Source organism: Lycium ferocissimum, chromosome 10 (genome assembly GCF_029784015.1).
Source record: "Lycium ferocissimum isolate CSIRO_LF1 chromosome 10, AGI_CSIRO_Lferr_CH_V1, whole genome shotgun sequence".
In the NCBI taxonomy this organism is placed as follows: Eukaryota; Viridiplantae; Streptophyta; class Magnoliopsida; order Solanales; family Solanaceae; genus Lycium; species Lycium ferocissimum.
In genome coordinates, this window is record NC_081351.1 from 33255323 (window position 1) to 33278855 (window position 23533).

Consider the following 23533-nt stretch of genomic DNA (forward strand, 5'->3'; position numbering starts at 1 on the left):
GATCTAACTTTGAATAAGTTCTTGTCTGGATGTGGTTAACGTACTCCCTCTCTTTCAATTTATGTGAGCCTATTATTATTTAGGGAGTCTACGAGGTGGTACTTTGATCACGTTTTTCTTACATTATTTCTAAATTATTTGAATTAAAATTATCATGACTAATAGTACTTTTTATGTAATTTTTAAATATAAAATTTTTATTTTACAAACTTGAAAAATCTATAGCAAAATTTACGGTCAAAGTTATAAAGTTTGACGCTCATACTTCGAAAAGGTTCAGATAAATTGAAACGGAGGGAGTATAAGACAAACTAATGTGTATCGGACAGTGAATTATTAATTGAGCATTTGTTGCCATATCATTTTTATTTTCCGCGAAAATATATTCGGAAAATTTCTACTATATTAGAAGCACCGGTTGGGGTGCTTTTTCGTCGTCCGTTGTGGACCCCCCCATAAAAAAAAATTAAAAAAAAAATTTGGGCCCCATATTAATCAAGCCCTAAAAAAAAAAAAAAAAATTGTAATTTTACAATTGTGGGCCCCATATTAAACTTAAAAAAAATTGTGGGCCCCATATTAAACAACATCGAGTATTAAAAAAAAGTGAAACCCACCACATCCAAACTCATGGGAAAAAAAAAAGGATCCCATATTAACAAAAATCAAGCAATATTGAAAAAAAAAAGTGAATCCCATATTTAAAAAACAAACACTGTGGGCCCCATATTAAACTTAAAAAATTGTGGGCCCCATATTAAACAACATCGAGTATTAAAAAAAAGTGGAGTCCACCACATCCAAACTCATGGGAAAAAAAAAGTGGATCCCATATTAACAAAAATCAAGCAATATTGAAAAAAAAGTGAATCCCATATTTAAAAAACAAACACTGTGGACCCCATATTAAACACGATGCATATTCGTAGCAAACACTAATATAATAAAGTTTTAAATACGGAGCACAAACTACAATGTTATATTAATCGTGTTTTGAACATAGTAGCACCGGTTGGGGTGCTTTTTCGTAGTCCGTTGTGGACCCCCCCATAAAAAATAAAAATAAAAATTTTGGGCCCCATATTAATCAAGCCCTAAAAAAAAAAAAAAATTGTAATTTTACAATTGTGGGCCCCATATTAAACTTAAAAAAAATTGTGGGCCCCATATTAAACAACATCGAGTATTAAAAAAAAGTGAAACCCATCACATCCAAACTCATGGGAAAAAAAAAGTTGATCCCATATTAACAAAAATCAAGCAATATTGAAAAAAAAAAGTTGCATCCCATATTTAAAAAACAAACACTGTGGGCCCCATGTTAAACTTAAAAAATTTTGGGCCCCATATTAAACAACATCGAGTATTAAAAAAAAGTTGAGCCCACCACATCCAAACTCATGGGAAAAAAAAAAAGTGGATCCCATATTAACAAAAATCAAGCAATATTGAAAAAAAAAGTGAATCCCATATTTAAAAAACAAACACTGTGGACCCCATATTAAACACGATGCGTATTCGTAGCAAACACTAATATAATAAAGTTTTAAATACGGAGCACAAACTACAATGTTATATTAATCGTGTTTTGAACATAGTATCCCATATTGACAAAATTACTTTACTACTATATAGAAAGGTGGGTTTGGGCACTTTTTCGTCGTCCGTTTGTGGGCCCAAAAAAAATTGTGGGCCCACATATTTTAAACAACTTAAAATACTTATATATATATATATATAAAATAGTGGAACCCACCATCTCCAAACTCAGGGGAAAAAAAATGGACCCCATATTAACGTAATCAAAGAATAAAAAAAAAAAGTGAATCCCATATTAAAAATACAAACAATGTCAAAAAAAAAAAGGTGCAGACTTTGTATTCGTAGCAAACACTAATATAATAAAGTTTTACATACGGAGCACAAACTACAATGTTATATTAATCGTGTTTTGAACATAGTATCCCATATTGACAAAATCAAGCAATATAAAAAATAAAAAAGTGAGTCCCATATTAAAAAAACAAACAATGTCAAAAAAAAAAAAAAATTGCAGACTTTGTATTCGTAGCAAACACTAATATAATAAAGGTTTAGATACGAAGCACAAACTACTGTTTCGTTATATTAATCGTGTTTTGAACATAGTCTATATATATATATATATATATATATATATATATATATATGCATAAAAATAGTCAAACTAATAATATCCAAAATTTGGCCCCATACTAAATAACACCAAGCAATATAAAAAAAAAAAAAAACTATATAAAGCATGGGTTTAGACTCATGCTTCATCGTCCGTTGTCCCTTAAAAAAAAAAAAGGGGTGGGCCCCATACTAAATAACACCGAGCAATTAAAAAAAAGGAAGAAAAAAATTGGAACTCACCATCTCCAAACTCATGGGAAAAAATAAAGTGGACCCCATATTAATAAAATCAAGCAATATTAAAAAAAAAAAAATTGAACCCCATATTAAAAAAAAATATAATATTAAAAAAAAGAAGTGCAGACTTTGTATTCGTAGCAAACACTAATATAATAAAGTTTTAGATACAGAGCACAAACTACAATGTTATATTAATCGTGTTTTGAACATAGTATATGTATATATATTATATGCATAAAAATAGTGCAAACTAATAATGTCCAAAAAAAAAAAAGTGCACCCCATAAGTCAATAATGATGAATTCATCTTTACGTGCGTATCAATCCATTAGTGGGAGCAGAAATGAAATTGCTTTTCTTCAAAAGGTTAGGTAATAAACCATACAATTTTCTTTCTTTTTTTATATTAACTGAGATCTAATCTAGCTATTAAACTCGTTGTATTTGCTATTCCGCCATGTCATTTATTTGTTATGTTTACTAAAATAAATATACTTAAAATATTTATATTTTAAAATAAGATAGAATTTAATTACTTTTTTATTTTTATTCTTACTCCAATAAATGTGAAAAGAGATTAATGTCGTAGAAAAATATATATCAAATGGAAATCAAATAATGAATAAGGTAAATTAGTCAAATTATAATTCTAATCGACGTTTTCTTAAAAAATCATGCAAAAGATAACATGACAAGTAAAATGAGCTAAACCGAGAATATTTACCAAAAATTAAAAAATAGTATTTCTTCGTTTAAATAGAAAATCAATTTCTACTTTCTTTTGTTTTAAACATGTAAAATTAATTTAACAATTTAAATTAGAATTATCCAAATCAAAATTTGATAAAAAATAATGAGTATTTTACACTTTTAAATTAATCGAATTAAAATTAAAAGTATCAATGATGCTTAAATATTCTATTGTTTTATCTCAAAGAAAGGAAAATAGTTCCTTTTTAAACAAGTCTTCTCTTTTAAAAAATATTAATAAATTCACCGATTTTGTATTCGTAGCAACCATTAATATAATAAAATTTTAGATACAGAGCACAAACTACAATGTTATATTAATCGTGCTTTGAACATAATATATATATATAATCACTATTCAAAGATAACTATATACACATAGATACACTATAATCTAAAGTGTTGGGCCCGTGCGCAGCACGGGCATAGACCGCTAGTCTATTTATATTAGCAACTCTTAGATGAAACTAAATATGTGTTGATTAGTTTTGAATGTTCTTCACTTTGTATTTTCAGTATATTTATAGCTGTCCCATCTAAGTACGTTTCATTGCAACGCACGTTTTATATGTAACTTCCCAAACAAAAAAGATGACAACATTTGTGAAATATGTATACCTCCACTAATTTAATAACTTTGGCATGTCATAGTCTACATAAAAAGAAAATTTACACTTAGTCTCTCAAGTTTTTCAAAAACTGAAAATATTCAAAAACTAATGCTTGATTCAAAAATTGAGTTGGGTACAAGAAAACAAACTAAAAAATGTCACACAAGACTTTTATTACGCTATTTTAGGATTTTTTAGTCACATTCCCAATTCCTTTAAACGTTTGGCAATGATCAATTCATTTTTTTTTTTTAATTTTTTCATCCGGTGTATGATATTCTTATTTGAATCCTCATTAAGTTAGACTCATTACAGGAGGAAGAGCTCCCCATCAAGATTATTTTTATACACAGGCTCTGAAACTTCTGGTTATAATTAAAATGATCCTGTTCATCCCACTATAATTCTGATCAATTAAAATTCATTGTTAACTTTGTCTTATAATTTAGTATACCCCAAAATGAGATTTATTAAATAAATAAAAAGAAAAATTAATTTCTCCACGGTTAGTGGGATCCATGCCCCAATTGTCATTACCGAATGAGCCAAAGAAGACAGAACCATTACAAGTCACCTACCAGATAAGCTCATACGGTCGGTCCCACTATTGACTAGGTAGGGCCCCAAATCCACGTCACTTCGATACCAAAATTTTGAGAAACTTACAAAAATGGTCCCTTATGGTTGAGGATAGGTCTAAACTAATACCTTAAGTATGCACTTAACAGTTTTGGTCCTTTAAATTTGCCAAAAAGGTTAACACATTTAGTCTCATCAAATATTTACCTAACTCTGCCAGTCAGATTTGATGGGAACGATGAATAAAAGAAAATTAGAGGGACCTTACATCCAGAGGTAATTTTTTAATATTTTCTGCTATATTATACTCTCTTCATCCCGATTTATATGAAAGTGTTTGACTTGACCCGAAGTTTAAGAAAGAAAGAAAGATTTTTGAATTTTGAGGTCTAAAACAAGCCAAAGAAATTTTTGTTGCTAAAAATCATTTTATTAAGGGTAAAATGAAAATTTTTGAGTTACATTAATACTAGATATAAATATGTGTCATTTTTTTTAGGACTGACTAAAAAAGGAAAAAGTGTCATATAAATTAGGACGAAGAAAATAGTATTTTTTATTCTTAAAGTCGGGTGCAAGTATTTCGAAGTGTAATTTCTACAATTTTTATAGTAGTTCTTTAGAGTCTAGTATAACTTTTTGTGATGCATATTTTAGGATTGTTTTCGCCAAATATAACAAAAAGAGTTGGGTAACTAGTTGACGCCTGATGGAGATAAATATTTTAACTTTTGACAAACTTAAAAACTGTGAAGTACATACTTAAGGGACTATTTTGAACCTACCCTCAAATATAAGGGATCATATTTGTCAAACAAAAAAAAAAACAAAAACAAAAACGAAAACACAAAAATCAACCATCAATCATCAGCAACTGGGAAAAAAAAAAAAAAAAAAAAAAAAGAACATTTCAAAATTCAAACAAGTCTCTCCGTTCCTTGTTGTTCTTCCTCGATCCGATAAAAAACGACAGCGTAAAGCGTAGCCATGTCATGGCTTGCTCGTTCCATTTCCAACACTCTCCGTCTCGACGAAGAAGAAGAAGAAGAATTCAAACACAATTCCCCAAACGACGTCGTAGCGCGTGTTGACGAAGATACATCCATCTACGAGGAAATCGATTTAGACGAACGATCCAATAATAACGATATTGACAATGATAATCGCGGTGTGAAGGAGGATTTATCTGAATTGAAGGAAACCCTAACGCGCCAAATATGGGGCGTGGCTTCATTTCTCGCTCCTCCACCACCTCCTCCGCCGCCATTACCGCCGAGAAAGTCGGATCTGTTCGGGTCGGATGGGGACCGGATTGATCAACCCGAATTGATTGATGGATCCGATGGAGGTGATTATTATCAGGATATGGAAGGTGATGATGCTATTGCTGGATTGGAGGAGGAATATCAAGGTGATGCTGTTGGAGTTACAGAGGAAGTGTTAGCTTTCGCTACGAATATAGGTCATCATCCAGAGACTTGGTTGGATTTTCCCTTTGCTGATGAAGACGAATTTGATGGTTTGTATTTCTTCCTCCCTCATTATATTATTATTTTGTCACATTTTTGGTTAATTGATTGTCTAGGTTTTGGATATGATCGATGCTACACTGTATAAAGTTTGACATATTGGTATAAAACACACCTAAATTATCATTTTTTTTTTTTTTTGCGAGTTTCACCAAACCAACTATCAGATGTTCTCTTTTCCTGCCTGAACTATCAACATTGATTTCTCTGGTGCATATAGGTGTCAAAATGAAAAAAAGAATAAAAGAGGAGATGATAACTTAGAAATGGAAGTGGAAACAAAGAAGCCTATCAAACCCGCAAGGGTAGCTCAGTTAGTTGAGCATGAGGCTTTCATAATGGAGGTCTCAGGTTCGAAACCCCTACCTACGACAATAGGGATTTGCCTTTTGGGTCGAGCTCATCGCACGGGGCTTGCCTAGTGTAGGTTATCTCTCCTGTGTGGTTTGTGAGCTATTGCACAGGAGTTGGGTTTACCCTGTGCGCACCCGAAGGGTAGCGGCTGCGGGTTCCCATGTCATTAAAAAAAAGAAAAAAAAAAAAAAGAAAAAGAAGCCTATCAACAATTTAAATAAACACGAATGTTGACCCAATTGAAGGCAGTGTTCAGTGCATATTGGATACTTTAATGAAAAGTGATGGTCCTCGATAACATGTACTCCCTTGTTCTAAAATTGGCTGACAGCCTTTTCACGACGATTAATAGAATTATAGAAGAAGGCTTGAATGAACTTTTGTATTTGAGTTTCGCTAGAAATATGACCCTTTTACGGTTTGGAAATGTGAAATTGGTATTAATGTCTCAATCATATTCACATTATAACACGGTAATGCATGTGATTGACGTATTTAATATGTTAGACTTGGCCATTTAAGGGAAGAGGTCATTCTTTTTAGGCGGCCTAAAATATCAAGTAGGTAAACTAAAATTGCTAATGGAGCTTATAGCACTCCTTAAGTTGATTATGCAGTTGTTTGAAAGAATTAAAACATCAATGCAGTGACATATCATGCCATTGGTTGGACGGAGATTTTGATTTACTTCCAAAGATCAAGTAGTCAAGATAACTGCCTTTGGTAGATAGTTTTTGTACCTTCTTTTGTTCCTTGGAATTCATATCTGTCACTCTTTAAATCACATAATATGTGATAAGAGTTGCGAGCACACGAACACAATGTTTAACTTCATTTTTGGCATGTCCATTTGTAACTACCGTTGAAAGAAATTGTTAAAAGTCATAGCTACAAACTTAATCTGACAGACGAAATATCACATAAATTTTTTAAATCTGTATGGTTAAATGAATTTATACTTTCAGTTTTGTGAACATTGTGTAAAATATTACTCTCTCCATTGCAATTTATATGGAACTCTTCCTATTTGTGGACGTGTTAAGGGGTTCGATACCATTTAATAATTAATGTTAGTATATACACCTTGCACAAGTTCAAATTCATCAAACTGTTCACAACGCGGGTCCGGGGAGGGTTTAGACACTCCTACCAAAGGACCATTGTTTCCGAAAGACCCTCGGCTCAATTCAAATTCATCAAACTGTTCAAATTTTAGACACAAAACAAATTAACATCTTAAACTGCATATCCGATCAATAGTGTCAAATAAAATGTGAAGAACGAGGGAGTTTTTTTATTTTTTTTTTATTTTTATTTTTTATGATAAGTAAAGTCTTTTATTCATCAGGTACCAAGCTGGTACATATGCAAAGTACATCAGTCACACTACATATTACCCCCTAAGAAATATAGAAATTCCAAATAATGATCCATCCTATCTATGGTACTATTGGAACACCAAAAGAATAGATTTTTGATGCATTTGTTCTTGACTCTAGGAATCTGCACCATCTTTCCTTCAAAGCATGCCTTATTTCTTTCCAACCAAACAGTCCACAATATACAGATGGGAATTGTCCTCCATATCTTCTTCAGTTCTCTTTTTCTCTTTTAATTCCCTGAGCCTGCCAGATCTCGAACAGAGTACTAATTTTCTGAGGTATAACCAGAGATACTCCCATGATAGAAAGAAAAAGCTCCCAACACTGTCTTGAAAATTCACAATGAATGAATAAGTGTTCAACAGTTTCCTCCTCATTCTTACAGAAGTAGCATCTGCTGCACAACGGAAAGCCTCTTCTTGCAATTTGTTCTGTATAAGACAAGCATCTCTAGCTGCTAACCAACCAAAACAGGCTGCTTTCACAGGTGCCTTGGTTTTCCAAATCATCTTCCATGGCCAATTCAAACTTCCTGGCTATTCTGATGAAGTAGCATTTCATAGCAATTGTTTACTGAAAATCTTGTCCCTGCTATTTATCCAAACTAATCTGTCTTCTCTATTCAGTTCAATTTGGCTAGTGTTGAGTTGTTGAAGCAATTGACAAAAGCTAATCACCTCCCAATCATTCAAATTCCTCCTGAAAGTGACATGCCAACCTGAAGTTGGATCGAATCTGCAACATGACCCTCTCTATTCAATGCACATCCAAATAAATCTGGATATTTATTCTTCAAGCTCTCATGCCCATTCCAAATATCTATTCAGAACTTGATTCGAGCACCATTACCAACCTCCAACTTTGTATACTGTAAGAATTCATACCAGCTTTCACTTATTTTTTTCCGGACTTCCCCACACTGTTTCAATTGAGCTGGGATTTTGTCTCCAACCCTTCTTTTTTTCATAAATAGCATCAATTTGCCAGACCTCTTCACCTCCCCTGCCGTATCTCCATAACCATTTCAAAAGCAAACTTTTATCGTGTAACTTTAAATTCCTCACTCCCATTCCGCCTTTCTTCTTGTCTTCAGTGACCACCTCCCACTTAACCAGGCGAGTCTTTCTCTTAGTTACATTTCCATCCCATAAAAATGTCTTCTAATGGAATCCAACTTACTGCTTATTGTATCAGGCATACAAACCAGAGACATAGTCTAAGTTGGAATTCCATCTAAGGCACTATTGATCAAAGTCAGCCTACCCCCAAGGGATAGATATTGCTTTTTCCAAGGAGATAGCTTTTTGTTGCACCTGTCAATGACCCCTTGCCATGTGTCATTATTTACATTTTGAAGTGTTATTATTAGTGTGTCATATCAATTTGGACGGAGTTAATACTTGGTAACCATGTAGCAAGGAAAGATCACTTTTTAAGTCATCTGTTGTATGATACTGTTTTGTCACTTGTGGGATTACACTAGGTATGTTGTTGTTGTTGTCACTTAATGGTGAAAAACTGATGATGATGGGATCTTAAGGAGAAGATTTACTTTAATTGAGTTTCTCTCTCCTTTTTTTTTATTTTTTTATAGATTTTGAGCTGTCTGATGCCCAACAGAGGCATGCATATGCTGTTGAACGTCTAACGCCGAGACTAGCTGCTCTCAGATTTGAACTTTGCCCTGCACATTTGAGTGAAGGTTTCTTTTGGATGGTCTATTTTGTTCTGCTTTACTCAAGACTGAACAAGCACGATGCTGAGCTTTTGTCTACACCTCAGGTTTGTTAATATTACGCTGCCTGCTTACAGAATCATCATTGCGTTGAGTTGCACAATCATGATGAGGATCAGCAAGCGCTATCTCTTACCTCTAATTTCTTCTGTATTTTGGCATTTAATGAAACAGCTTTTGGAATTGGAATCAGGAAGAAGATTTTTCTTTTTTGGGGGGCAGAGAGAACTAATAGTGGGGTATCTGGAAAGCAGTTCTAGAGATACAACTTCTATCAAGACCTTTGATTACATGAGCTGTCTATGTGTACTAACTTTTTGTTTTTTGTTTGTTTGGTCACTTCTTTAGCTTGTGGAGGCAAGGGCTATGTGGATGCAAGAGTTGCAAAAGAAAACAAAACCCGAGTCAGATTGGTTTGGCATAGGCACATTTCAAGCAAAGGAGAGCACGTATTCACCGCGTGGAGACTTTGAATCCAACTCATCTGAAGATGCTCACTCTAGATATGCTGTGCTCCCAAGAGCATTTTCTTTTGAACCTCCAACTTGCCACACCGCTTCTGACGCTGAAACTGAGAAACACTCAATTGAAAATACGGAGATCCAATTTATTGACAAGGCAGTTATTGAAGAAGATCCTCCAAGCAAAATCATTGAAAAGGAGGTGGTAGCTGGCCCATCTTTTATACCACCAATGTTTGATTATGATGAGCATGAGGATGACTGGCTGAAAGACAATTCAGAGTTAGAGGGTTACACAATTTCTGCTATTGTGAATGAGGAGGATGTTTCGTTTAGTGATCTTGAAGATGATACTGATTATCCAATGCCTATAAAACCCAAATCAGTGTCAATAGATTATAGCACAAAACTCAATGTCTCGTGAATTTATCTTCAGCTGCCTGAAGATTCTTAATTATTTTAGGTGAACCCGCCTGCATGCCAACCTCCAAGTAATCTGGGGCTCCTAGCAAAAAAAATGCTAACTCTCAGTTTCTCCATGGTTCAGGCATGTTAAGCTGCATCTTAACCTGTTCTGGCTTGCAGAAGTTAGCACTTCCTGAGTTGTGTAGTGATTGTGCAATCTCCGCTTCTCACAGTTATCACAAGTTGTGGGTCTCACTTTTTGACGTTGGTGATCCTAGATTCTCATCATCTCTTGAACCTCACAAAATGGATCACAATATGCTTCTTTACTTGCACAGTATAGTGTAAGGCAATAAGCAGCATACATCTCCTTCATTCTTTGTGTGTTTAAGCAGCATACATCTCCTTCATTCTTTGTGTGTTTTGAGGTCATTAGCTTAATCGTGACCTGGGCAGGGCATGATTGCTAATTCTCAAAACTGTGTTTGTATTTGTACATATACATGAATGTCTCTTACAGCTTGACCTTGCCCATTAACAAGGCAATGGATATAGTGGGGAGTCATATAAGGAAGTGTGACATTTCTCCCCGATGAAAGGAATATTTTTGTTATTGCATATTGAAGAATATCCTATTTGGTTATTAATCTTTCCTCATCTTGAAATGCATTTATGCTACTACCATGCAGGCTGCAGCTACAAATTAGCCAGGTATGCTATTGACTACACAAGCCTGCTCTTTTTTCTCTCAAGGGTGTAATTGTGAGTTAAAAATGATTTGCTACAGCAAAATGAAACTTTTTTCATGTCTCTTTGCTTTTATCTGCTGTTCCATCAAAATTCGCAGGACATAAGAATCACACAGCATGCATTTCTTTATACCGAATGTTCTTGCTATCCAGAATTCCTTCAATGATTTTTACTTTTACCGTTGGTGTTTACGTACGCCTTATGATGCAAAGAATCGTCAAATATCACACCTGTGGCAAATTTAAAGTGAATCAAACATACAAGTAGAGGTTACATAAGACTCTTCATTGGGTACCATATAACATAACAGTACAGATGAAAAGAACTGAAGATTTTACTTTTTCGCATCCATTTGTTCAATAGTTGGAAAGGTTTTTACACTATCAAATTCTTTTCTCTCTTGTAATGGTCAAATATAAGATGGACCCTAAATCAAAGTTATTGTACCTGCGTTACTGAACCAACAAACTTATTGTTCAGTTTCCATTAGATATGCATGTATTTATAGAGAAAATTTATACATGCTTTTTCTTTTTGCAAATTTTGAAGTTCATATGCTTCGTAACAAGGAAATGTTACTAAGTAGTCAAATACCTGTAGTTACACATTTAAGATGCTTTGCCACTTCGCTGTTTGAAAGTCAAACAAATTTGAATTTGATCAATTTTTAATGAGTGCTCATTTGTCGCTTTGGTACGAAGAAATTGCATCTTATAGAAGTGTAATTATTGTATAATTTCGAAGAAATCTAAATTCAATTAAAAGTTGTATTGATGCAGTCCTCTTATATTCAAGAAATTAACAAAAGTATAATTGGACATATTCAACGAATTGGGATGGAACGAGATTTATCAGAATCTCCAACTACCGCATTAATGGCTCGAAAGTTACTAGCTTATAATGAAAGTAGGTAAGTTTCTTCAATGCTCTTTCATTCTCAAGTAAAATTTTGGAAGTGAAATTTTTATTTGATAGCTTTTTTTCTAGTTCGAAATCAGCTAAGTTCTCTATCTGGCGGATTGGTTAGGACAGGATATATTTTGAAAACTTTGTAATGGATATTTTTAACCCTTTTTCCAAAGAAAAGAGTATTTTTGACCAAAATTTATAATTGAGGATATTTTTAATCCTTTTCCCAAAGTAGAGAGGTATTTTTGATTCCCTTTGGCTTATTTTAAGCACTTTTTAACTTATTTTAAGCATTTTTTAATTTGCCAAACACTCAAAAAGTTTAAAATGGCTTATAAGCCAATCCAAACGGGCTCCAAGTTTAAAATGTTACTCCTCGGATCAAAAGAAAGAACTTAATTCCTTTTTTTTTTTGGTAAAAAAAAGTGTCCAAGAGCAAACTTTGAATATTAAATCAAGAAACAATTAACCTTATCTTTCAAGTACGCTGTCGTGTATAAATAAATTGTCCCAATTAAGAATTTTAAAAGTGTTATGTGATCAAATCTCAATGCCTATTTAATTAGGGGTAGTTTAATCAAATTACATATTTTTTTTAACAAGAGGGACAAGTGAGTCTATTTTAAATTATCTCTAATTAATTAAAATTTTCATTATACTTTGGGGGGGGGGGGTTGTCACCATTTTATCGGGGTCTATTTTAAATTATCTCTAATTAATTAAAATTTAACCCGTAATCCGATATCCAATTATAATACCTGCACTATAGAAAATTAAAAGAGGACAAGCTTTTTTTTAACCGGAGGGAGTAAGACACACTCGGAAAAACGTTGGGGATGTATTCACAGAAGTGTAGTTATCGTTTAGTAATTTCTGAGAAATCTAAATTCAATTTAAAATTGTACTGACGTAGTCCGCTAATGTTCAAGAAATTAACCACAGTATAATTGGAATGTTCAACGAATTGGGATGGAACGAGATTTAGGGGGAACCAAATGTGAAAGTTTTATTAAAATCTCCAACTACCGCCCGCATTAATGGCTCGAAAGTTACTAGTAGCTTGGAAAGAAAGTAGGTAAGTTTCTTCAATGCACTTTCATTCTTAAGTAAAATTTTGGAAGTGAAACTTTTACGGATCAAAGATCTATTTAATTTAGTTTAATCAATTTATTTTAGCCACAATGATCGGGAAAAACGTTGGGGAGTAAATTTATATGATTATTCACGTAGTCCACTAATTTAATAATTTATCTTCAACGAATTGGGATGGAACGAGATTTAATGAAAGTTTCATTTCTATCTTTTTTTCTAGTAGCTTGGAAAGAAAGTAGGTAAGTTTCTTCAATGCACTTTATCTTAATTTAAAATTATATAATATAGATTATAGTGATTTTTACATAAATATGGTACTTAACGCCATTTCTAGGTTTTATCTTAATTTAAAATTATAGTGTGGCAATTTAGCAACTCTCAAACTTTTATTTGATAGCTTTTTTTCTAGTTCGAAATCAGCTAAGTTCTCTATCACTTGGTTAGGTTGTTGGAGCTCATTGAATACTTTAGTTATTTTTGTTGGGTTGTCGAAAGACCAAACAGAATTATCGTACCTCAATCAGAATTCAAATATTAATTCAAATGTCCAATCTTGTTATTCGTAACCACATGCACTAACCAATGATATTAATTTTAAGAATTCCTTTTAAGTGCTAATTTTCAGTACGACGTAATAAAAATCAATTCATGGTCAGGACGGAGCCACATCAGTAATTACGCGTTCAACGGAACTTAGTAACTTTAACTCAAATTCGGTATGTGTGTTTACAGATTCATTTGATATATCCAAATAACCTACTTCATAACCATTAAGCTAAAAAAAAAAAAAAATCATAAGAACATATAAACTAAAAATTCTGACTTTGTTTCTATTCCCGGTATCTGCATTTTCAAACTTCGATTTAGTCCTTTTAGATCTTCTAACAACCTAAAAATAAAACTTCTATCACGTGTGAAATCATTTTAATATTTTTTTCCTTTTTAGTATGGTTGTTGAAAGAAAATAACAGAGAGATCCGAAATCCATTATGTCATTTACAAAAGTTTGCTTATATAAGCAATAAATTAAACCAACCAACCAGAATTCAAGCCATAAAATAATATTCGTGTAAGTAAATCAAAGTCACGTGGATGTTACGTGCAAATATGGCCGGCTAGTATTTAAAAAAGACACTACTCCTTGGGATATTCCACATCCCCAAAAATCAGATAAACTTTCCCATAATTTTCCTCTCAATTTCCAAAAATAAAAATCTCATCCCTTTTTTTTTTCCCCAAATTATAATTTCCACTCAAAATTCCCTTTCATTTTTTTATGTTTTTCCTGGTTGGAAATAAATTTCCTAGAAACAAACAAACAAAAATAGCCCACTCAGCATTACTTTGTAAATCCAAACAGCCACTAAACTTCTCCCATTTCCATTCTTTACAAATAACAATCGTCACAGGTTAGTTACCTTAACGACCCTTTCAATATTTTTCTTCAAATCAATTGAAAAATCATTGTTCCCTTTATTACTATTAATAATCAATTGGTCATTGATTTTTCAATTGTGTCAGAAATCAGATACAAAACCCTAGGTACCTCGATCTTTGAAATTCATGTTTATAACCATATTGTTGGTATCTTTAAAGATTCAGTTTTTCACTGTTGGGTTTCCTCAATTTGAGCTCTAGGTAGTTTTCTTGAAGAAAAAAAAAAAAAACAGATTTTTCTTGGGTTTATTAGCTTAGTGATTGAAGTTTGTTAGTGGGATTTGCTTATGTATTGTATAAAGTCTCAATCTTTCATTGTTGGGTTTCCTGAATTTGAGCTCTAGGTAATTTTCTTGAATTCCAACTGTCCAAAAATAAAAAAGTACAGAGTTTTCTTGGGTTTCTCAGCTTAGTTATCTAAGTTTATTGGTGGGGTTTGCTTAGTATTGTATAAAGTTTTAATCTTTTATTGTTGGGTTTCCACAATTTGAGCTTTCGGGAGTTTTCTTGAAATTTCAATTGTGCAAAAAAAAAAAAAAAAAAAAAAAAAAAAGAAAGAAAGCAGTTTTCCTGGGTTTTTCAGGTAGTGTATTGAAGTTTATTAGTGGGGTTTGTTTATGTATTGTGTAAAGTTTGAATATTTAGATGGATCTTGAATTGGTGAAGAAAAGTTTGAACTATGCACAAAAGAAGAGGAAATGGATAATTCTTTTTGGATTAGTTGGTTTATCTAGTTATGGTGCATATAGAGTATATCACATGCCATCTGTAGTGAAGAAAAGAAAGAGGGTTATGAGGTTATTGGGAGCTTTTATTTCAATGGCTGAAATGGTCTCTGATTCTTCTGAAGCTGTTAGTGTTGTGTCAAAAGATTTAAAGGAGTTTTTGCAGTCTGATTCTAATGAAATTCCTAGAAGTTTGAGACAGTTATCTAAAATTGCAAGATCTGAGGAATTTACCAATTCTATGATTAGACTTTCCCAGGCTTTAACAGTTGGGATTTTAAGGGGATATGGGAGTGAAAATAAGGGCGAAATCGAGGAGGTTGGTAGGCCGAATCTTGCTGATAAGGTCATGGATAAAATGATGAGTACTGTTGGGACTGGATTTGTTTCTGTTGTTGTTGGTAGCTTTGCTAGGAACTTGGTGTTGGGTTTTTATTCGAATAGTGGATCAGATGAGGGGTTGAATGGGAATTACCAGTCAAGTTCATCAGCAGTGCCGAGATGGGTGGATATTGTTTGTAATGATAGATGTAAACTAGTGATAGCTGATTGTATCCAGACATTTGTGAGCACTGCTGTTGCTGTTTACCTTGATAAAACAATGCATATAAATGTTTATGATGAGATGTTTTCTGGGTTAACCAATCCGAAGCATCAAGCTAATGTGAAGGACTTTCTAGTTTCTGTATGTAATGGGGCTGTTGAAACACTGGTGAAGACATCTCACCAAGTCATGAATTCTAACTCTGCTTGTTCGATTGCTGATCAAAGTGAATATTTAACTCAAGAAAGTGAAAAGGCTTTTGAGAAAGTGCCAGATTCGAGTCAACCGATAGATCAACAAAGTAATGGATGGCTGACTAGTGTGTCAACAACATTAGCGGTTCCAAGCAATAGGAGGTTTGTGCTTGACGTGACTGGCAGGGTGACATTTGAAACCGTTAGATCCATCGCGGAGTTTTTCACTTGGAAGCTATCAGAGAGCATGAAAAGAAGTGTTAATGTTGTTCACGAAGAAGTTGTGGAGAGAGGGCTGGATGTCATCACTTACGTCAACACTAAATCTTATGTAATTCTTACAGTATGCCTTGCATTATTTTTACATATTCTTGGCAGTACTCATGCTTTATTGCCTGCCTAAAAGTTATTGATCTCATTTGATCTAATGTCTTAGAAGCTTATATGTTCTGTAGTCTATATGTACATGCATTTGTTACACCTATAATTTAGAGGACAGTTTCTTTCATTTTGCCCTTTATGCTGCGCATTTTCTATGGAAGATTCTTTTATCTTCCAGATGCACATGTTGGCTTGATATTGGAAGTATTTGATCTTCATTATCTGATCAAATAAAGTAAAATTGGAGATAAATGTTCATGTGACTCTCAACTTTCTACAATTTTATGGTTTATATGTAAATATTTATAAGGCAAAGTATCTTGGAGAGTACAATCTGATCAATATATTTCTCTGTTGCTCTTATAATACTATTTCATGAAAAGCTGAACTTCTTGTTTACTAAAATTAACGATCCTTTTCAAATTAAACGAAGGAGAATGATGCATGGATATCTGGTAGTTTATCCTGCATCATATTAGTTATGAAGATGTGATTGCTTATTAGAGTTCTCTATATGGGGGTTGGCATTCCTGTGCTTGGTCTCAAGATTTATTTCCTTCCTTTTATTTTTGGGAAGGGAACTCAGTATAAATTTATAGTGTTGAGGATGTCGAATATCGTCTTGGATGGATAACTTTAAATCTCTCGCTGTTGTTTTACTCTACTTCCATTGTTTTCTACTTCATCACTATCATGAATGCTACACTTTTTAACCTTTAAAATCTAAAAGATATCTCTTATCTGCATTAAGCCTCTGTACAATCTGGTGACTCTCGTTTGAACTGTTCCTATAGTATAGAGGATTGGACCTCTTTTCTTGAGAACCATATTTTGATGTAGGTTCTCTTCTTTGGTATATGGCTTGTATACGGAGTTTCCCCAATTGTCAATAAAATTATTTACCTTATCAAAAAAAGAAAAAAAAAATAAAAATCTGGTGACTCTTAATAAGCATTTTCGACTGTGAGATATTCAAACATATGACAGAACCACTTCTTCCTTCATCTAGACAAGGAACTTGGGTTTTGGGGCGGGCGGGGTTGGGGGGGGGGGGTGGGTGAAGTGAATTCTTTTTAATTTAATTGTTTTGTTTGATGACAATCTGGGAAAATGTTATTTATCAATTTCATTAAACTTTGCATAGTTGAAGGGGAGCCTTGGCGTAACTGGTAAAGTTGCTGCCATGTGACCAGGAGGTCACGGGTTCGAGCCGTGGAAATAGCCTCTTGCAGAAATGCAAGGTAAGGCTGCATACAATCGACCCTTGTGGTCCAGCCCTTCCCCGGACCCTGCGCATAGCGGGAGCTTAGTGTACCGGGCTGCCCTTTTTTTAATTAAACTTTGCATAGTCTTGGGTCTTTATGAAGTTAGGAGTTCTTCCATTTCCGTTAACTTACTGATTTGAACTGAATGTTGTCATTGACCTGAAATTGGTAAAAATCAAAACTCTGTTCTCCGTGATCTTGACATGATTTGTGTTAATGCATCTTCATTTAGTTCTTTATGGCTGCAGTCAGCTCTTGTTGTCCTTCAGGAAGCTAAATGGAGTTGATACAATGAGCAATCATTCAGTATAAGTTAATTGATGACGAACGAGATTTTGCTTTCCTCTTAAAACAGAAGATGATTTTGAAGTGTTAATTGGTTTACCAAAATGTCCGTAGCATAGCAGAATGAACCAACATTGAATGAGTGTAAGTTTTGTTGCCCCAGTATGATTGGTGCTCTTTTTCTTCTGGTCACATGCCACTACAAGATCAGTTACAGCATATGCTGCTCTTTATCAAGCACGAAAGTGCACATTAAGCAAGATCCACCTTCATTACCAAGTTCCTTGCTCTGTTAATAGTGCTAACATAGAGTTACATGCTCTTCTACTGTGGCTAGTATATCCCATGTACTTCGTATATGCTGCATTTATCTACAGATTCTTCTCTCAGTGTTTATTCTGAGAACTCAGAATCGACGATAATGTTAATACAGTTTAAGTGTATGGGAAAGAGATTAAATGAACTGTTTCCACTCAATAGCAATCCCATTGCTATTCTCTTTATGCAGTCTTAATATTTCACATCGGGTGTATAAGATTAAGGGTACTTAAAAGAATTTTATAAAGCGTTTGAACTACTCCAATCATCATTATAAGTAGTGGCGGAGCCAAGAATTTAGGAAAGGGGATTAAAAAAAAAGGTTCTTATGTCAAGGGATTCACCAACCTATATATATGCCGGAAAAAAAAAAAACATTTTGTTGGCACCCCTCTGGCTCCGCCCTGTTATAAGGTTTTGGGAGATGCTCTGATTCTTTACTATGTATAAATAAGTACTCCATTAATATCACGATGAAGCAGGAAAGAGTAAAGAACGGTCACAAGTATGCTAAATTTTGTGCAGATTTGCTCTACTAGTTTCATTTGACTCTAATTTTGTAGGGTGGACATTAACCGGCTAAAGTATGAAAAGAATGTGAACAAAAAGATGTTCAAATTTCTTTAACCACCTGCCTTTTTTACTGCAGACAATGGTCTTCTCAAAGTCTTAGATTGAGAATCTTCCTTAATTTCTTCCCTTGTTTACATTGATAGAATCTGGAATTTATGAGTGATAAGTGAGTTCACACTCATGAACAGTAGTGACACATAAGCTATTTTTCAATAGCAAATTAAGTGCATGACCAAAGATTATAGTTGATGCACACAATGCAAGCTGAAGAATGAGTAATAACTTACCTATCCAACTCAAAACTACTTTTCCATTTCTTTTAAAAAATTTCTAGCTCTATAATTGAGTTGCTAACTATAAGTTCTGAATCCAAGGGTGTAGCCTAGTGGTCAACGAAGTTAGTTGAGAATCATGAGGTCTCAGGTTCGATTCCAGTAGAGATGGTATCCCGTAAAATTAGTCGAAGTGCGCGCAAGCTGGCCCGTAGAAAAATTTATAAGTTCTTGTACATTTAAATCAGAGTTATACCTTACTGTGAACTCTTAAGACCGTTTGGTTGTAAGTTTTTCATCGTTCTATTTGAACTCTCTAGTGAATTTATAGAGTGAGATGATGTAGCAAATGTTGACCAGACTTTTTAAATGGGTTGATTTGGTTTATAGTCATTTTCTAAAATCATTGAAAGAGTATACCACTCACCCTCTTCAAGGTGACAATTAATAACCAAGATATCATAATTAGAATTATAGTGTCACGAGTTTGAATATCTAATAACCTTTCGGTAATTGTTGGGCCAGTTGAAAATTGTTCTCTCTTTTGTTAATTATGCCAAAACATAAAGTCAAAAGAAAGTGAAAAATACACAACTCATCCAACTCGCCCAAATTTGAGTTGGTTGAGCAATTGCACATTTTATGTATCAAAATTATCACACGCATATACAAACGTCGAAGTACAAAATGTGAGAAAAATAGAGTTATGTAATAAACTTTTGGAGCTTGTTAATTAACAATACGGCTAAACTTAACAATTAATTAGTATCACTCTCTGATACTAATTAATTAGCGCGTACTTAGATGAAAGTTCAATTTAATCCAAATAGAAATTTAGCTAAACGTATAGGGATAAAAGAGGAGGAAAATAAAAAACAATAGTACCAAAAACAGAGAACTAGGCAGAAGTTTTTTTTTTTTTTTTTTATTTATTATTATTATTATTATTATTATCACCGACTGTTATTACAACCCCTTTCATAGTTATTAATTAAAAGAGGATTTTATAGTTAAAACACAAAAAAGGTCTTAAATCATGGATGATTATTGTTGTTGTTACTCTGAGTATAAATGTAATCAAGATGAGCTTCCATTGTCCTCCTCTTCAAACACTGAGCTTCCTCCACTCCTTCACATTTTGCTTCATTATTCTCAATTTTCTCCTCACTTGCAACCTGCTCATAAGACAAAACACCATCAATCAATTAATTAATCAACTATAAATTTAGTTCAAATAAGTTGGAATCGGCTATATAAATTTTCTGTATCCATTTCACTCAATTAATTTATGCTCATCAACAATGTAAACATCAGGTTAAAATAACCCGCAACATATAACCACCGTCTATAGTGAGCCCAAGATAGTACCTTAGGATATAAAATATAACTTGTTATAATCAGCTAATATACAATAATAATGCAATTAAGAAAAGGAATCTGCTTTTAAGGCGTTGAAAATTCTTAATGATATAATTTTTTTTGATAAAAACAATGCGGGTCACCCAAAACAGGCGATAGAAGTATTTTTGAGTTGTTTTAGCCCACCATAACCATAATCAGCCTCTTTTATCCTGGTGCTAGCTAGGACTGATTATACCCTATGAAATCACATAGATGGGTTACAAAAGCACAAAAAATAAACTGAAAATCAAGAAACTATAAATGAAAAAAAAAAAATCAGTAAAATCTTGAAGTATATAAATAAGGCACGATACATAAACAGGCCTCAAACTTGACCTTAGCTGGCAAGTATGCCCTCCAATTTTGGATATGCACAAATAGACACTTCAACTTGTATAAAGTTGAACTCATAAACACAAATGCTGACGTGGCACTGATGTGCCAGTAGATGTTCATTTTGTAAGTTGGAGTATTCAACCGATAAAGTGGAGATAAGTTGAGGTGTTTAGTTGTGCACACCCAAAATTGGAGGTATATTTGTCTGCTCAAGCCAAATTTGAGAGTCTATTTATGTATTATGTCTCTATAAATAAAATAAGAAGATGGACTTACATGAAATTGGGGTTTCAGCACAGAAGAATCAGGACGAACAGCAAATGTGAGAGTGAAGCAAAGAAGAAATGCCACAATGAAAATAGTGCACAATTTTGCCATGTTTTCCTCTTTTTTCCCACACAGATTGAATTCTTTAAATTGTTCTTCTTTTTTTGGTTCACTTAAAGGATGGCCCAAGAGAATTTATAGGCAAAAGGACTTTAATTCTATAGTGCTTGTCAAGATTTGATTGGATTTAGACTATCTATGATCATTAATATGTTGACGTGTGATAAGCCAAATTGTTAACCAATTGCTCCATAAATTGGTTAGCAAGTAGAACTAGCCAAATTTGTACATGCCACAGATGGGAATTATATAAATTCCTAATTAAGAGAATATTTGATGATCACTATGCTTATCTAATTTGATTCTTAAATTAAGAAGACCCTTCAAATAAGGGATCTTGGTATATTAAGACGGTAGGTTATGCATCAATAGATTATTTTGTGCTTTTAATTTATAGATCACAATCTAAGTTTTGATTTTTAATTAGGTGATTGTATCAAATTAAGATTAGAATATGTATTAATTAACTGTAGTTTAAGAATAAAAGTGTGTTCAGACATGTATCATGTATTTACAGATGCTTGTTCGGTATGGAGGAAAACATTTTTACGGAAAATGTTTTCCAATTTTCTCATGTTCGTTTGGTCAAAAATTTTGGAAAACATTTTATTTTGAAAAACATTTTCCTTAAAATTGGAGAAAATGACATCCCTAATAAAAGCAGGGAAAATAAGTTCGCAAGTTCATTCCACCAACCACCCTACCATCACTCAACCCAATCCCAACCACCAAAGCCACGCACTCCCAACCCCGACCCCACCCCGCCCCCCACGGCCAAAAAAATAATTTTTTTGAAAAAAAAGCTTTGACATTATTTTTTATTTTTGCACCCCCCCCCCCCAAGCAAAACCCATACCTTACCCCCCCCACAAAAAATTATTTTTTTTTGAAAAAAAAAAAAAGTTGATTTTTTTTTTTGCATCCCTACCCCGCACCCTACCCCCTCCCACACCCCCCGGGAAAAAAATTATTTTTTTTGAAAAAAAAAAAGTCACCCCTACCCTTCCCTACCCCTCGGCAGAAAAATTATTTTTTTGAAAAAAAAGTTTTTTTCACCCCGTCCCAACCCCCTACCCCTCACCCCGCGCCCCGCAAAAAAAAATATTTTTGAAAAAAATGTTTTGACATTTTTTGTTTTTTGCACCCAAACCCCGCCCCCACCACACCTTCCCCCACCACAAAATATTTTTTTTTGAAATTTTTTTTTTTGACATTTGTTTTGGTTTTTTGCAACCCCCCCCCCCCCCCCCACAAAAAAAAATTGAAAAAAAGTTGACAATTATAAAAATTGAATGTTTGCGTGGTTAAAAATTAAAACTTTTGGAAGGGTTGATGGGGTATTTTGGGTAGGGGGGGCGTCGGGGTGTCTGGGGTTGTAGAAACTTGCAAAAGACAATAAAAAACTTCAAAAAAAAATGTTGGGGGGGGGGGGTGTTGGTATATATGGGTTCCACGCAAGGGGGGAGGGGGTGATGGGGGATGTGGTCGTGTAAAAAATTTAGAAAAAAATTAAAAACTTCAAAAAAAATGTTATGGGAGGGGTGGGTGGGTGGGGGGGGGGTAGGTTGTGGGGGAGGGTGGTGTATGGGTTAAGAGAGTGGTTGGGGGTGGTGGTGCAAAAAATAAAAAAATAAAAAAAATGGAGAGAGGGGGTGGGGGCGTAGGGGTGGTGAGTGGGAGTGGGATGGGGGTATGGGGGTTGGGTTGGAGTTGGTGAGGGTTGGGGTGGGGGTGCAAAAAACAAAAAACAAAAAAAAAAATCAAAAGAAATTTTTTTTTTGGAGGGGGGTGGGGAGTGGGTGGGTGGGAATGGGGTGTGGGTGGGGTTGAGGGTATGGGGTTGGGTTGAAGTTGGTGAGGCTTGGATGGGTATTTTCCGAAAAACGTTGAGATAATAGTCAAAATACCCCCCAACGTTTGACCAAAATGCCAACTACACACCTAACCTTTGCGTTGGACCTATTACCCCCCTGAAATTTTTTTTTCAGTATTAAAATCTGCTTTTTCTTTGATGTGGCGATCCGATATCTCGCCCCGATTATTAAATGCGCTTGACATCCCACGCGCGCACAGCCCCGTGTCATATATTTAATTTGACCCATTTTTGACCGGAACAGAGCCAAGTAGCCATAAATTAAACACCGTCCCAATTCTCTTATTCCGAAAACCTAGCGACCATCCCAAATTTCACGATAAACCATTTTCAACTGATCTTTGTTTTCATTTCTCGCGTACATATTTTCGTTCTTTGTTCTCGTTCTTTGTTCATTGTTGTTCATCTAGGAAAGGTTAGTTTCCTTACATTTTTTTTTCTTTCAAAAAATGATACTAGGATTTTGTGCATATTGTTTGAAATCTGGACATAAAAAACAAATTTTCATAGTTCCTAGTGTAATCGGCACATTTATTATCATATTGTGCATATTGTTTGATTTTTTTTCAAAAAACGATGTAGTCTGGG

General features: G+C 34.0%; 3 protein-coding genes across 3 annotated transcripts; 2 read left to right on the top strand and 1 right to left on the bottom strand.

Moving 5' to 3' along the window:
- Nucleotides 1–5177: 5177 nt before the first annotated feature.
- LOC132033492 (uncharacterized) lies at nucleotides 5178–10850 on the top strand. Its single transcript, XM_059423472.1, has 3 exons — nucleotides 5178–5856; nucleotides 9197–9384; nucleotides 9686–10850. Exons 1-3 carry the CDS (start codon nucleotides 5325–5327, stop codon nucleotides 10220–10222), a joined length of 1257 nt encoding a protein of 418 aa, XP_059279455.1. The 5' UTR covers nucleotides 5178–5324; the 3' UTR covers nucleotides 10223–10850.
- Nucleotides 10851–14792: 3942 nt separating this feature from the next.
- LOC132033493 (protein PHLOEM PROTEIN 2-LIKE A10) lies at nucleotides 14793–16362 on the top strand. Its single transcript, XM_059423473.1, has 2 exons — nucleotides 14793–14803; nucleotides 14979–16362. Exon 2 carries the CDS (start codon nucleotides 15037–15039, stop codon nucleotides 16255–16257), a length of 1221 nt encoding a protein of 406 aa, XP_059279456.1. The 5' UTR covers nucleotides 14793–14803; nucleotides 14979–15036; the 3' UTR covers nucleotides 16258–16362.
- A 3488-nt stretch (nucleotides 16363–19850) lies between these two features.
- On the bottom strand, nucleotides 19851–21134 carry LOC132035350 (phytosulfokines 3-like). The gene is made up of 2 exons (XM_059425609.1): nucleotides 20962–21134; nucleotides 19851–20123 (listed from the first exon to the last, which is right to left on the bottom strand). Exons 1-2 carry the CDS (start codon nucleotides 21061–21063, stop codon nucleotides 19983–19985), a joined length of 243 nt encoding a protein of 80 aa, XP_059281592.1. The 5' UTR covers nucleotides 21064–21134; the 3' UTR covers nucleotides 19851–19982.
- Nucleotides 21135–23533: the final 2399 nt, after the last annotated feature.